This window comes from Molossus molossus, unplaced genomic scaffold, assembly GCF_014108415.1.
Source record: "Molossus molossus isolate mMolMol1 unplaced genomic scaffold, mMolMol1.p scaffold_m16_p_4, whole genome shotgun sequence".
Taxonomy (NCBI): domain Eukaryota; kingdom Metazoa; phylum Chordata; class Mammalia; order Chiroptera; family Molossidae; genus Molossus; species Molossus molossus.
This window is the reverse complement of record NW_023425377.1, coordinates 14,900,035-14,913,849: the sequence shown is the minus strand read 5'-3', so window position 1 is coordinate 14,913,849 and position 13,815 is coordinate 14,900,035. Positions and strand designations below refer to the sequence as shown.

The 13,815-nt window shown below is 47.3% G+C and overlaps 1 protein-coding gene across 1 annotated transcript in view; it reads right to left on the bottom strand.

Moving 5' to 3' along the window:
- CCNJL (cyclin J like) overlaps positions 1–8,094 on the bottom strand; it is a 49,525-nt gene extending 41,431 nt beyond the window's left edge. Inside the window, exons 1-2 of the mRNA XM_036241868.1 lie at positions 8,074–8,094; positions 7,583–7,697 (exon numbers count right to left, since the gene is read on the bottom strand). Of these exons, the coding sequence (XP_036097761.1) occupies positions 7,583–7,645 (63 nt within the window). The 5' untranslated portion in view covers positions 7,646–7,697; positions 8,074–8,094. The remainder of the gene's footprint in view (positions 1–7,582; positions 7,698–8,073) is intronic.
- Between the last annotated feature and the right edge of the window lie 5,721 nt (positions 8,095–13,815).

Genomic DNA, 13,815 nt, shown 5'->3' with positions numbered 1-13,815 from the left:
CGGCTGAGTGCTGTAGGCACCCTGAGCATTTGGTATTCTAAGACACGAAGGACTCAAGAGAGGATGCCAAGTTCTGGCCCGGTTCTGCCCTCAGCTTCCTACAGAACACAGGTGAGGCACTGGTGTTGGGGAGTCTCCAAGTTGGAAAACCCCTTGAATGGCATCTCTTCCGGCCTCCCAACCGCACTTCTCACCAATCTCCCATTCTCTGTATCCTCGTCCGGGGGCAGCCCACACCTGCATGTTGGACAGCAAGAAACTCCTCCTCATACTAAGAGCCTCGCCCTCACCTCCAGGGAGGGAACTGGAAGGCCAGCGAAGGGTCACTTGAGCACCCCAAGCATCAGGCAGCCCTGTCAATAGGTAAGGGCTGGTCAAAGTCAGCATTTGGGTGTGAAAAGCCTCATGACACACTGCTGGGACTAAGCTGGGCAGACATAACGTCGCCAGCGTCTGGAATACTTTCTTATGGGTAGAGCGGGGTGTGTCTCATGACTTGGAAAGAACCGCCTGGGGGTGCAGAAATCCAAAAGGAGGGGAAGGGAACAGAAAGATCAATAAAGGGTGACCTCGCCAAATAGTTGTGTGTGGACCAGGGTCACCCCTTTCTGTAAGGAGACAGATGTTCAGCCTTGTGATGAGGAAATTCAAGGAATTTAAGGGGAGGAGTGTCGGGAGAAGTAGAAGGATGGACAAGCTTTAGAAAATGACATGGTTTTAATTCAGGGGCAAGGGATGGAGATGGAGGAGGGTCTATCACACCCAGCTGTTAAGAGTTCAGGCAACAGGAGGCCCCAGGTGTCCCTCTTACTCTGGCAAGAGAACTGCCCAGCCATGTCCACCCCAGGGACAGGCAACAGCAAAGGCCAAAGCACTTCAAGGTGAGATGCGCCACACACAGGTGAGGCACCAGGAACCTCCAGGGCCAAACAGGGAAGCCGTGCAATCAGCCCTCCCAATGCCTGGACAAGGCCAGAGCACACAGCTGGCAGCTTCTCAGCATGGTTCCGGGCGAACCCAGCTCTAGTAGAACCCCTGTAACACATGCGGACCCCAAGGCAGCGGTTCTCTACCTTCCCAAGGCCGCGACCCGTAATACAGTTCCTCCTGTTGTGGTGACCCCCAACCATAAAATTATTTTCGCTGCTACTTCATAACTGTAATTTTGCTACTGTTATGTCTTAGGCGACCCCTGGGAAAGGGTCGCTCGACCCCCAAAGGGGTCGTGACCCACAGGACCAAAGTGTCACCAGTGCAGAGCCTCGGTCGGTCCCTGCCTTGTACTTCTATTCTCTGTGAACATGGATGTTCTTTTATTTTTTTATTTTATTTTATTTTTTATCCTCACCCGAGGATATTTTTCCATTTTTTTGTACAGATAGAGTGGGAGGGAGAGAGAGGAAGGAAGAGAGAGTGAGAAACATCGATGTGAAGGGACACATCGAGTGGCTGCCACCCGCACGACCAACCAGGGCCGGGGACAAACTGCAACCGAGGTACATGCCCTTAGCGGGAACCGAACCCGGGTCTCTCCGGACCACAGGCCGATGCTCTAACCGCTGAGCCAAACTGGCCAGGGCCATGGATGTTCTTTTAAATAAACTTACATTCAAACTCACACCCTTTGAGTCTTTCTTTAAATTTTTATTTTCATCCTCACCCGAGAGGAGGGGGGGGGGGAAGAGAGAGAGAGAAACACAGATGTGAGAGAAATACATTGACTGGCTGCCTCCCGCACAACCCGGGCCGGGAATTGAACCGGCAATCCAGGTACATGCCCTTGACCAGTATCACACCCACAATCCTTTGATCTGAGGGCTGACACTCTAGCCACTGAGCCAAAGCGGCCAGGGCACCCTTTGAGCCTTGAGGTTTCCTGTCTATAAACTGGGATCAATTCTAGCACTGAGGAGTGAGCTAATACATATTCCCGTGATTGGCACATTTCCTGAAACATAGTAAATGCTCAATAAACAGTAGCCACTCATATTATCATCACGAAATGTCTTTTTGTGTTGGTGGTGTTTTGGAAGATCTTTGTATAAATTCAGTTACAAATCAGTAAAAATGTCATTTATCTGTCCACTGGTTCAAGAAACGTGGTCTCACACCAAGGTCTCTAGGTGTGCAAGGAAGCATGCTTCAGGGGTAGGGAAACGCACTCGGCTTTGCAGATCTCGAATCTGGGGCAGGGGGAGGAGACCACCAAGGTCCTCCGTGGCTCCAGCCCCAGGAGCAGGCAAACACCGGGTGGAGGAGGAAGAGCCCGTGGCCTAGCAGGTCATGCCAAGTAGAACTTGTCACATGGCTTTGGAAGTGTAGGACCCCCACCCCAAGTATCCCCATATCCCCATATTCAGAAAGTTTTCCACATACCCAAGAAGGCTTAATCACAGCATGAGTTTCCTTAAACATTTTCTTTGCTTACTAACATAACCACATCCCACTAAGCAGAGTGGAAATTATGTCAGATGGACGGAAATCGAAAGGAGACCAGACCAAGTTCTATCTATTTTGTTGCTCATTAGGAGATAAAATTTGGGGAGAAAAACAAAACCTCTTGGCAGAAATCTGCAGGGGGTGGGGGTGGGGTGGAATCTGGGCTAAACCGGCAGTTCTTGTCCTAAAATCCTTATACTGAACTTTAGTCCAGGCCAGTAAATCTGCTCTTGTGAGGAATTCCATTTCTAACCCCTCCCCGTATGCATCTCCTCCCCCTGAATCATCCCAGAGGAGAAGATGCAAGTCTGTGGAAAGCTGAGAGGCAGCCAGTACCTGGTCCTGCACCTGGCACCACAGCCCGCATCATAGCCATTCACACAGACTCCCAGCCAGGCCAGGGGCACCTCCTGGCACGTGCCAAAGACCCAACTAGGATCCCTGGGGAGCAGTCCATCGGAGCCTGGTCTCCCCTTCTGTGCTCTCCCAGTGCTGTGTCTGCAGCAGGTGAGGCGGTGACACCCCTCGGCCCCTCTCCACACCGGACTCTGACAGCAAGGAGTTCTTGGCTTTAATCTGAATGTTCCCGAGGGCATATACCTCCTTACCAAAAAATCATCACCAACAGCCTGGTGATGATCTGCTCCTCCCCTCACGTTACGTGCAGAAGTTCAAGGGCACGGGTGTGACAGGTAAGAGAATGGACTCCCCTGTACTGGCTGGCATCCCCAGCCCCAGCAGAAAGGTCAGAGGGGGATATCGAAAGGAGGGGTTCGCGTGCTCCAGTGGAAGCAACAGGGCAGGAAGGACGATCAGAGAAGCGTGAGGCTGAGCATGGGATAAAGGTGGCCTGAGAGGGAGGACAGGGAGGGATTTCTCCAGAGGGACACGGGTGCAAGAAGGGTTCCATTCTCTCCTTCATGAGTCAGGATGCCTTATCGGGGCTGCTTAGAAGATCTTGCTGATGGGGTACAGCTCCTGGGTCCCAGACCTCAGCAGGTGTGTAATTTTTGGCAAATTGCTGCCTTTTCCAGCCTCCATCCCACTGCAAGCCAATGGTCCAACAGAAGAAGTGTCTTTCTTGTTAGGGTGGCCTGTCACAACTGTAAACCCCTTAGAGGATGGTCACAAACCCCAAGCCTTACCCTGACCACGGGCTGGTGGCCTCACATGCACAACGCCTGTATGTCCCTCACACAGCTGTTAGGTTCCCTCACTTACTCCTAACGGCCTATAAAGCATTTTCTCCAGTTTACAGATGAGGAAATTAAGGAAGAGCCATGCTTCTCATCATTCCACATTGATCGGGGAGGCTCTGTTCTAGGTACTGAGGCCTGGCACTGAACAAGGCATGCACAGGCCTATTCTTGTGGAGCATATATTCTGAGGAAAAGATAATAAACAGAAAATAATTTCAGGTGCTGCTATAAAATGCAATAAAGAAAACAAAACAGGATGATTTGTCAGACTGACACAGAGGAGCAGTAATAGAGAAAAGTGGACTCCAAATACAGGGGACAGCCAGTGCAAAGGCCCTGAGACACGAATGAGCTTGACTTGTTCAAGAAAGAGAAAGGGGGTCAGTGTGGGAGACAAGGTAGGAGAGCAGACCAGGGCCCACTGTGTCAGGTATTACAGGTGGTGGTAAGAACTGGGAATTTTTTTGTAAGTACAATGTGATGACACTTGAAGGTCTTTAAGCAGGCAGGTGACACAATCTAAGTTCTGGCTATTGTAGAAGAATGAATGATGGGGCCAGGTTTCAAGGGGGTTAAAGAAGTTAAACAAGCAGCTCAGAGTCTGACTGCCATTACTAGCGTACATCCAACACCAAGGTTTGTTTCCACGGCGTCACAGTTTACACACTATAGTATAATGTTATACTGGAATGTCACATCCACAAAGTGGGGTTCCCACTATCCTCATGATCCCAGCCTCACTTCTTGCAACAATCGAGTGAAAATAACTACTGGTGTTTGAATCATGACAAGTCAACAGCAAATAAGGTAACAGGCTCTGTATTCATCTGGCAGCATTCAACAAACAGTGTTTACTGTGCGCAGGACACTTGTAAAGTTGTTCCACGGTGTTAGAAATGTGTTATTCGAGTAGCTGTTTAGTTAAAAAAAAAAAATTACTTTGGAAATAAAAAGGTTAGCACTCATTTCTTTTTTTCTTTTCTTTTTTTTTTTTTTTAATCCTCACCCAAGGACATTTTTCCATTTTTTGTACAGATAGAGTGGGAGGGAGAGAGAGGAAGAGAGAGAGAGAGAGAAACATCGATGTGAAAGGGACACATCGAGTGGCTGCCACCTGCATGACCAACCAGGGCCGGGGACAAACTGCAACCGAAGTAGGTGCCCTTAGTGGGAACCAAACCCGGGTCTCTCCGGACCGCAGGCTGACGCTCTAACCGCCGAGCCAAACCGGCCAGGGCAGCACTCATTTCTTAAGAAAGGTGAGGCTAGTGTGGATACTGGGTTCCCCCTGGTCTTCACTTTTTTCTCCATTAAGCCAATTTTTCTCAAGAAGCATCTTCTTTGAACAGAGAGAAGAAATAAAGGAGAAAAACAGTCAGCATACTGGTGAGATAAGACATTATAACCAAAGAAATCCAAGAGTTACCCTGTAAGATCAGCTTCAAATCACAGGTAACCCTGACCATCAACCCAAGTGAGTTTTCTATTTCTAACCTGTAAAAGCTGAACAAACCTATCCTCCCTCCAGGTAGTGAACTAATCTGGCACTACGGCATGGGTGAGGCACAATTAATGGGACCTGCCTGCCCTGCTCCTTTGAGTGGCTAGAGAAGAGATAAGAGCACACTCACATATAAAAGGCAGGATTCTCAGGTAACTGAGCTGGTTGAATTAATCTGTTCTTAGAAATCCTTCCTGCTGGAAAGGGGCAAAGGAGGTCAAAGTCATTTCATCAGAGCTATGAGCAAAACCGACAACCACTTGAGCCCATATAAGCAAGAACCCAATTTCCATGGCAGCCCCGCACTAACCCATTTAGCCCACCTCCAGAAAAGGGCCAAGGCTGCCTGGTCTACCGTCCACTGCCCCTGCTTTTTTTTTTTTTTTTTTTTTAATCCTCACCCGAGGACATTTTTCCATTTTTTGCACAGATAGAGTGGGAGGAAGAGAGAGAGGGAAACATCGACGTGAAAGGGACACATTGAGTGGCTGCCACCCGCACGACCAACCAGGGCCAGGGACAAACTGCAACCGAGGTACATGCCCTTAGTGGGAACCGAACCCGGGTCTCTCCGGACCGCAGGCAGATGCTCTAACCGCTGAGCCAAACTGGCCAGGGCCTGCCCCTGCTTTTTAACTGAACCACCAAGACCAGCTTTCTTCTCCAGATGCCCAGAATATGCTGTACCTTGACCATGATGCTCCAGGGAGAAGACCAAGGGAAGCAAAGCAAAGTTACAGTCTTGGAAAGCACTGTAAGACAGAGATGGACCAGTACGTATAGAAAAATAATAATAATAATTTGGCAGAAAGACAGCTACTCCCAAATGAGGAAAAAAACCTGAATAGCTGGTGAGTTTTTTGTTTTTTGTTAATCCTCACTCAAGGATCTTTTTCCATTGATTTTTAGATAGATGGAAGGGGAGAGAGAGAGAGAGGCAAATACTGTGAGACATATTGACTGCTTGTCTCCCATACGACCCCAACTGGGGCTGAGGGTCAAACCTACCACCCAGGTATGTGCTCTTGACCAGAATCAAACCAAGACCCTTCGGTCTGCAGGTCGACGCTCTAACCCGAGCCAAACCAGCCAGGGCTAGCTGGTAACCTTTTAAGCAGAATTCCACAGGTATCGGGTACAAACGCACTGAATGTGGGACCTGTCTGTGTAGGGATCCAGGTATCCCACTGAGAAGACCTCTCCCTCCCTGTACTCCTGGGTTGAATAGTGTCCCCCAAATTCATGTCTATCTGGAACCTCAGAATGTGACCTTACTTGGAAATAGGGTCTTTTCAGATGTATAGTAATTAGCTAAATTAAGACGAGGTCATGCTGGATTAAAGTAGACTCTATTCCAATGACTGGTGTGCTTCTAAGGAGACAAAACAGACACAGACAGACATACACACAGAAAGCCATGTGACAACAGTCAAGACACTGCAGTGATGCATCTACAAAGCAAAGGAACACTGAGGATTCAAATGGCCCGGCCACGGGACTTCTAGCCTCCAGAAATGTGAGAGAGCACATATCTAGTGTTTTAAGCCCTCTCATTTGTGCTAGTTTGTCGTAGCAACCCTAGGAAACCATACACCCTTTATTTCACATCTGTTCCCAAACCACCCGTCCCAGGGGCAGCAGGCAAGACACACAGGCCTTGCCTTCAGCCCACCTGGACTTTCCCTGAGCGCTTCTGCCTTAGAGGTGAGGGAGTACAGACAGGGATCACATTTCAGCTGCCCCCACCTTCTGCCACCGGAGGCGAACTGGCAGGGGGGTGTTTGTTTTCTCCTCAAATCCTCTTAGATTTATAGCCTCTCATTGAGATCAGTATTTCTTAAAGTTTATTCAGCCCTCATCCTAGAGATATTGTGGGAGGGGGTTATAACTATGATACCTTATCTAATAGTTCTTTATATTAAAGCATTACTTTTACTTAACTTTCTTTTTTAGTATAATTCTTTTTCTGTTTTACTGTTGACTGTATTACAGATGTCCCCCATTTTCCCACCCTTTGCCCTCCTCCATCCAGCCTCTGCAAGGGCTGCTACATCGTGACAATAAATGGGAAATCAGCATCATTTATCCTACGCAAAATTTGCTAGATACAAGTTTTTAAGTTGTACATTAAAATCTTTTTAAGTCCATCCATTCACCTTTTAAAATAATCTCGGGTGACAATACGATGGGAAATACCACCTTAAAGAGAACAGTGACCGTCTCGGTTGAGCTGGCCAGGAGCTTTGGCCGCCTGATCAGAAAAACCAACTTAAGCTCTGCCCTCTCCTTTCTGCCCCGGACTCTCCGGGAGCAGACTCAGGGCAGGAGCAAAGGCACCAGGAGTTCCTAGTTACCCCGCGGGGTGACCTAAGCAAACAGAGTGGAGAGCGAAAGGACTTTAAATACCCAGCCCAGAGAGCGACAAGGGCGGGGAGGGACTGACCTTCTCGCGCAGGGTGCAGTGGACGTCCGAGGCGACGCGCCCTTCCCACCACGGCTCATCCATCCCTGCGTCTGCAGCGCCGCGGTCCGAGGCTACCGGGATCCCAGGGCGCACCCTGCGTGGACACGAGCTACCTCAGCGGCTGCAGCGCGCCCCCCCTCGGCACCCCACACCCTCTCCTCGCTCGCCCCGGCCGGTAGCCCCTCCTGCCCACCTCGGCGGAGCTGGCGGTCGCCTCCCGTCCCGGGAAGGTTGCGGTGTCCCTTCCCTTCTGTGCGTGGGACCTGGGGGGAGAACTGAAGCTGTGCAACAACTTGCAGAATTTTTATCTTCCCTTTTGCAAAAGTTGCAGAGAAAGTTGCCGACTCTGCTAGCTCGCCCGAGGCTGGGGCTCCGGCAGCAGCCACCAGCTCGCCGTTCCCAACTCCTCCCCCGCCGCCCAGCCTTTGTCCTGCTCCCACATCCTGCCCTCGAGCCGGGGCGAAACTCACGCATCCCTCTCCGGACGTGGGGGGGCTGCGGGCACCGAGCCCCTCTTAGGGCCGAGGCGGCGGCCCTCGGTGCCCGCACGCGGCCGAGCCCTCGCGCCCCGCGCTCCCCGCTCTCGACGGCCGCCTCCGCAGCCCGGCTCGCCCCCGCGCCGCCGCGCCCCTGCGTGCGCTCGGGTCCCGCCGCGGCTCGCAGCCTCCGGGCCGCCGGGGGCCTCCCTCTCTCGCTAGGGGAATTGGGGGCCGGACCGTGCGCATGCGCTGCCAGCCCCGCACCCCGCGGGGTGGGGGGCTGGGAATTGGAGTCTTTCTTTCGCCAGCGGTGGCTCTGCTTCCTGCCTGCCCTCCTCCCCTGCCTGGGAGGAAAGCTTCCCCTCACCTTGGTGGAGACTCCCGGTGGCCTCCTGGGCACCCCGCGGGTCTACGCGGGGAGCGTGGGGGGCGCACGGACCGCGGCGCCACCTGCGCGCACCACGCGTGAAACGCGCGGGCCGGATGCCCTAGAAAGTTCTGTCTCCCGCGAGCGCGGCTCTAGCAAACCTTCCGTCGGTTCCACCTGTTCTCTTCATTTCTCTCTCTCATTCCCTTCCTTCCTTCTTTTCTCTGAGGATGGGGGTGGGGTGGGGGTGGGGTGGGGGTGCGGGAACCTGTCCCACCATGGCTAATTTCCAAACGGACAGTTCTGAAAGCTCCAGAAGGGCCACTCTTGACTGTCCACGAGCCCCGAATTCTAAAGGAGGCTCAGTAAATCAGCTGGTATTTACTGTGCTACTGCAAAGTACAGATCTTCCCCGTACACTGAAGGAAAAACAGTCTTTTTGGGGGGCCCGGTGGGTGGAGGGCATTGTCTTCTTAAATTAGTGAATTGTTTTCAAAAAAAGCTCTCCTTTGAATCAGCACATCAGATGGCACAGCACTGGCGTCCTCTGGCTGCTGCTTTTTTTTGTGATACTCTTGGAGATTCACAGACATGTTTCACATCCACCTACCAGCTGGGTGATTCTTGCCAAGCTCCTCACAGCTTTGTAAGCCTGGGAACCCTCATGTGTAAAATGGGAGTAAAAATTGCACCGAGCTGCTGGAGATAGCTATCACTAAATGAGACAATGCGTGTGATGGGATCATCGCCAGGCGAGGTATAAAAGGAACACTCAATAAATAGCTGCTACTAAAAAGCCTTTAGTTTCTGCCTGGTTTCCTGCAAGCAAATACCCACACGGAAAAATGTTTCAAGTCAGCTTTGATAAGCTTCAGTTGGAGCTTAAACAGCAGTTGTAATGTAAAATAAATAAATAAATTATATATATGAACTCGTGTAAAATACTTAGGAATAAACATCCTATAAGTGCAGACTCTTAATGAATACATAATAAAGGTTGAAACATAAGAAAAGCTTGAAGAAATAGATGAAAATTTCAACTTCACCCAAATTAACTCTTAATAAAATTCTAATGGTGGTGGGTGGATGGGGAAGAGATGACATAACTTTCTAACCCTCAAATGGAAGAATATCTGTGAGAAAAACTAAGATATTTTTTAAATGGGGGGATAGACCTATATAACCAAATCTTAAAACGTATTGCAAAGCTATTGTTGAAACAGTGTGGTGTTGATACAAGAATAGATGAACAAGCATCAGTGGAATAATTGAAAGCTTAGAAACATACTTTAAAATTAACTGTATGATAAATGTGGCATTTCACTTTTGTGGGGAAAAGGATACATTCTCCAATAAGTTAGGCTGGGGAAGTTAATTCCGGGGGGAAACGCACAACTAAGAATTTATTTAAACCATCACCAAGCCCGGCCCGTGTGGCTCAGTGGTTGAGTGTTGACCCATGCCCCAAGAGGTCGCCGGTTCGATCCCTGATCAGGGCACGATGGTTCTATCTTTCTCTCCCTCTCCCTTCCTCTCTCTCTAAAATCAATAAAGAAAAAAATTTCTATTTAAACCATCACCAAAATCAATATATGACGCTGTCAAATGACAACACTAAAACAATTTAGTAACGAGCACTCTACCCTCAGGATTTGGGGCCAGAGCCAGGTTTATGGAATGTTAGAAGAGGCAGCACATGATTGCCTAGGAGATTGGGGTTTCCTTATAAGGATAGCCGGTCCTATTTTCCAGGGTAAGATAAGCTGGCTGAAGCTGCGTTGGAGGACTGTGATTGGTGTGTTAGCTTTCCTTGACAAGTGTTTCCGTAAGTTCAGGCTGCCTTAGGTTTAGATTTGTGACATGGGTGGGGCCTCCATTTTGTGGCTCCCAGAACAGTAGTCTCCCCTCATCCACAGTTTTGCTTTCCATGGGTTCAGTTACACACAATCTGAACATATTATATGGAAAATTCCAGAAGTAAACAATTTATAAGTTTTCAATTGCTCACTGTTCTGAGTAATATGATGGAATTTCACGCTATCCCACTCCATCCCGCCCAAGAGATGAATCATCCCTTTGTCCAGTGTGGCCACCCTGTATGTACAGTGCAATAAGATACTTGGGGAGAGAGAGACTACCTTCACACAACTTTTATTACAGTATATTATTATAATTGTTCTATGTTAGTATTAGTTATTATTGTTCATCTTTTACTGTGCCTAATTTATAAGTTAAACTATCATAAGCATGTATATATAGGAAAAAACAATCTCTATAGGATTCAGTACTATCTGCAGTTTCAGGCACCCACTAGGGTTCTTAAAATCTATCCCCTGTTGCCGAGCCAGTGTGGCTCAGTGGTTGAGTGTCCCAGAAATAGTTCAATTCCCAATCAGGGCACATGCCAAGGTTGTGGGCTAAACCCCAATGGGGGGCATGCAGGAGGAGGCCAGTTCATGTTCTCTCTCATTGATGTTTCTATCTCTCTCTCCCTCTCCCTTGCTCTCTCTCTAAAATCGATAATAAAAAATAAATAAAAATAATAAATATATCCCCTGTGGAGAAGAGAGGGATTACTGTATATGAATTGACTTTATCAAACCCAAAAACACTAAACAAACAACAAAAAATATATAGATCAATTATTTCAGAGGAGAAGGCCCAGATATTAAGATATAGGAAGAAACCAAAGTCAGGATGAATATATGTATTTCAATAAATATGCAAGACTTAGACATATCAAATATCATCAAAAAGGGAAATGACAAATTGGAGAACATGTTTTTAACAACTGTGACAAAGGTTGATTTGCTATATAAATCTTATAAGTCAATACATAAAACACTAACACCCCAATGCAGAAATGGATGAACCCATACACCATGAAAAAATAAATTCAAATGAATATTTTTTAAATGCTCATACTCACTAGCAAAGACATTAAAAGTCTTTTTTTAGAAAGAGTGGGTTCATCTTTGTCAAGGACTTCTGAAACAATAATATGCAGGGTTGACAAATAGACGGTGTTGTTGGTAATATAAATTAATACCATCTTTCTGAAAGACAATATAGCTCAAAAAGTTAAAATATATACATACATATATACACAAACACCACACACACACACACACACACACACACACATACATACATCATTTGCTCTAACTATTCCATGTCTGGAAGTTTAAAAAAATGAGTACAGCCCTGGCCAGTTTGGCTCAGCAGTTGAGCGTCGGCCTGTGGACCAGAGAGTCCCAGGTTCGGTTCCTGCTAGGGGCACGTACCACACACACACACACACACACACACACACACACAAATGAGTACAAAGATCTATTTACAGCCCTGGCTGGTTTGGTTCAGTGGTTAGAGTGTTGGCCCATGGACCAGATTGTCCCGGGTTCGGTTCCCTCTAAGGGCATGTACCTTGGTTGTAGTTCATCCCCAGCCCCGGTTGGGGTCATGTGGGTGGCAACCATGCGATGTGTCTCTCTCACGTCGATGTTTCTCTCTCTCTCTTCCTCCCTCTCTCCCTCCGGCTCTATCTGAAGATAAATGCAAAAATGTCCTTGGGTGAGGATAAAAAAAAAATTTATTTACAGGGGTTTCATCACAGCGCTTTTTTATTATAATGAACTATTAGAACAGGGACTGGTTAAATAATGACTTAGCTCTTTAAAAACACATTTTTTAAGAGAATGAATAATGACTTGGGAAAATGTTCACAATATATTAAGTGGAAAAGGTTAGAGTATGATCCCAATTATACTACATTCACACACACAAAAGAAACGAGAATACCCGTAAAAATATTAACTGTACAATCAGAATGGTAGGATTATGGGAAATTTTATTTTACTTTTTATTCTAGCATAGCTGTATTTTCAAATTTTTCTACGAGGCACATGTATGACTTTCATAATCAGGAAAAAAATGAATGTTATTTTCAAATAATCACATGATACACTTAACTAGTGTGGCCTTCCACTGAAGCATGTAACTCTCAACGTCGTTTTGTGTTTTTGTAACTGTATTATTTCTTTCTCAATCATCTTTCTATGGATGCAGCCTACGCTGAAAGAAGAAAGGCCTCTGTTACTCACTAATTTGGAGTCTTCTTTTCCCTGACTTCAGTTCTCAGTTACCAGGGCTGGTAGGTCAGAGAGGAAGGCAGAAACTTTGTGCTTTCTTTTATCCCCAGGGACGTTTTTTTTTTTAAAGATTCTAAACATCATTCGTCCTCTGTAATCCTTTGCGTATCATTTTCAGGAGTCTCTCATTTTCCCAGTATCTCTGAAAAATAAAAATACATTGCACGGGGGGGTGAGGGGAGGATGAAGAAGGTAAAGGGGGTGTCAAATACAAGGTAATGGAAGGATCGAGACTTAGGGTGGAAAGCACACGATAGAGTATATAGATATTGCATTAGAAAGTTGTACACCTGAAATTTATTTAATGTTATTAACCAATGTTGACCCAATAATTTTAATTAAAAATTACCACCCTCTGAACCTCAAACGACAGCACTGATGTTTTTGGTAGTGAGTCACTGTCCACAGGTGGACATGGTGGCAGGAGAAGCTTCCTCTGATGGACAGCAGGGGACAGTGTGACCGGAGTTACTTCTCCCACTCACTCCCTCCCCAGCAGGCTGAGAAGTATTCATTTGTTCATTCCTTCCTTTCTTCATTCAAAAACAAACCCTTACCAAGTGCTTACTATGAGCCAATGACCACCCAACCTTTGGAGCTCACATCTTGGGAACCAGAGGTTTAGAGCAAGCCCACCCTACCTATCTACAACTTTCCCAGGTATCACATGACTTTTGCAATCTTCCTCAGAGGACAGATCAATCTAGTATCAACTGCTCACTTTAACTTTCCTAACTCTTTTTTTTTTTTTCTATTTGATACAAGCTCTCACATTACAGACATATACAGTGAAATGAACACGTTCTGACCCTAGTCCCAGGCCTCATTCTCCTCTCCAAGGATAATAGCACCTGTGTGTCCTTCCAGAAGTGACCTATGCATTTACCATCGCAGGCATTCGTGCCTTTTCTCCTTTCACACGGATGACGGCATGCTGTGCACATCCATGTGCACCTTGGTTTTCCCTCTTGCTTGTTCCATGGAAGTGCCCACGGAGCTGCACAGTCACCCCAGAGTCCCATACTAGAGCTCCAGACTGATATGTGTAACCAGTCTTCTTTTGCTTCACATTTCAGTGGTTTCCAACTTTTTGCTACCATAACCACACAGCAGTCAATATCCTGGGTGACAGGTCAGTGACATAAATTCTTTAAGCACTCAGCTTTACAAGGGAGGTGGAGGCATATGCTTTGAGTAGTCTTTCCTTAGTGTCTT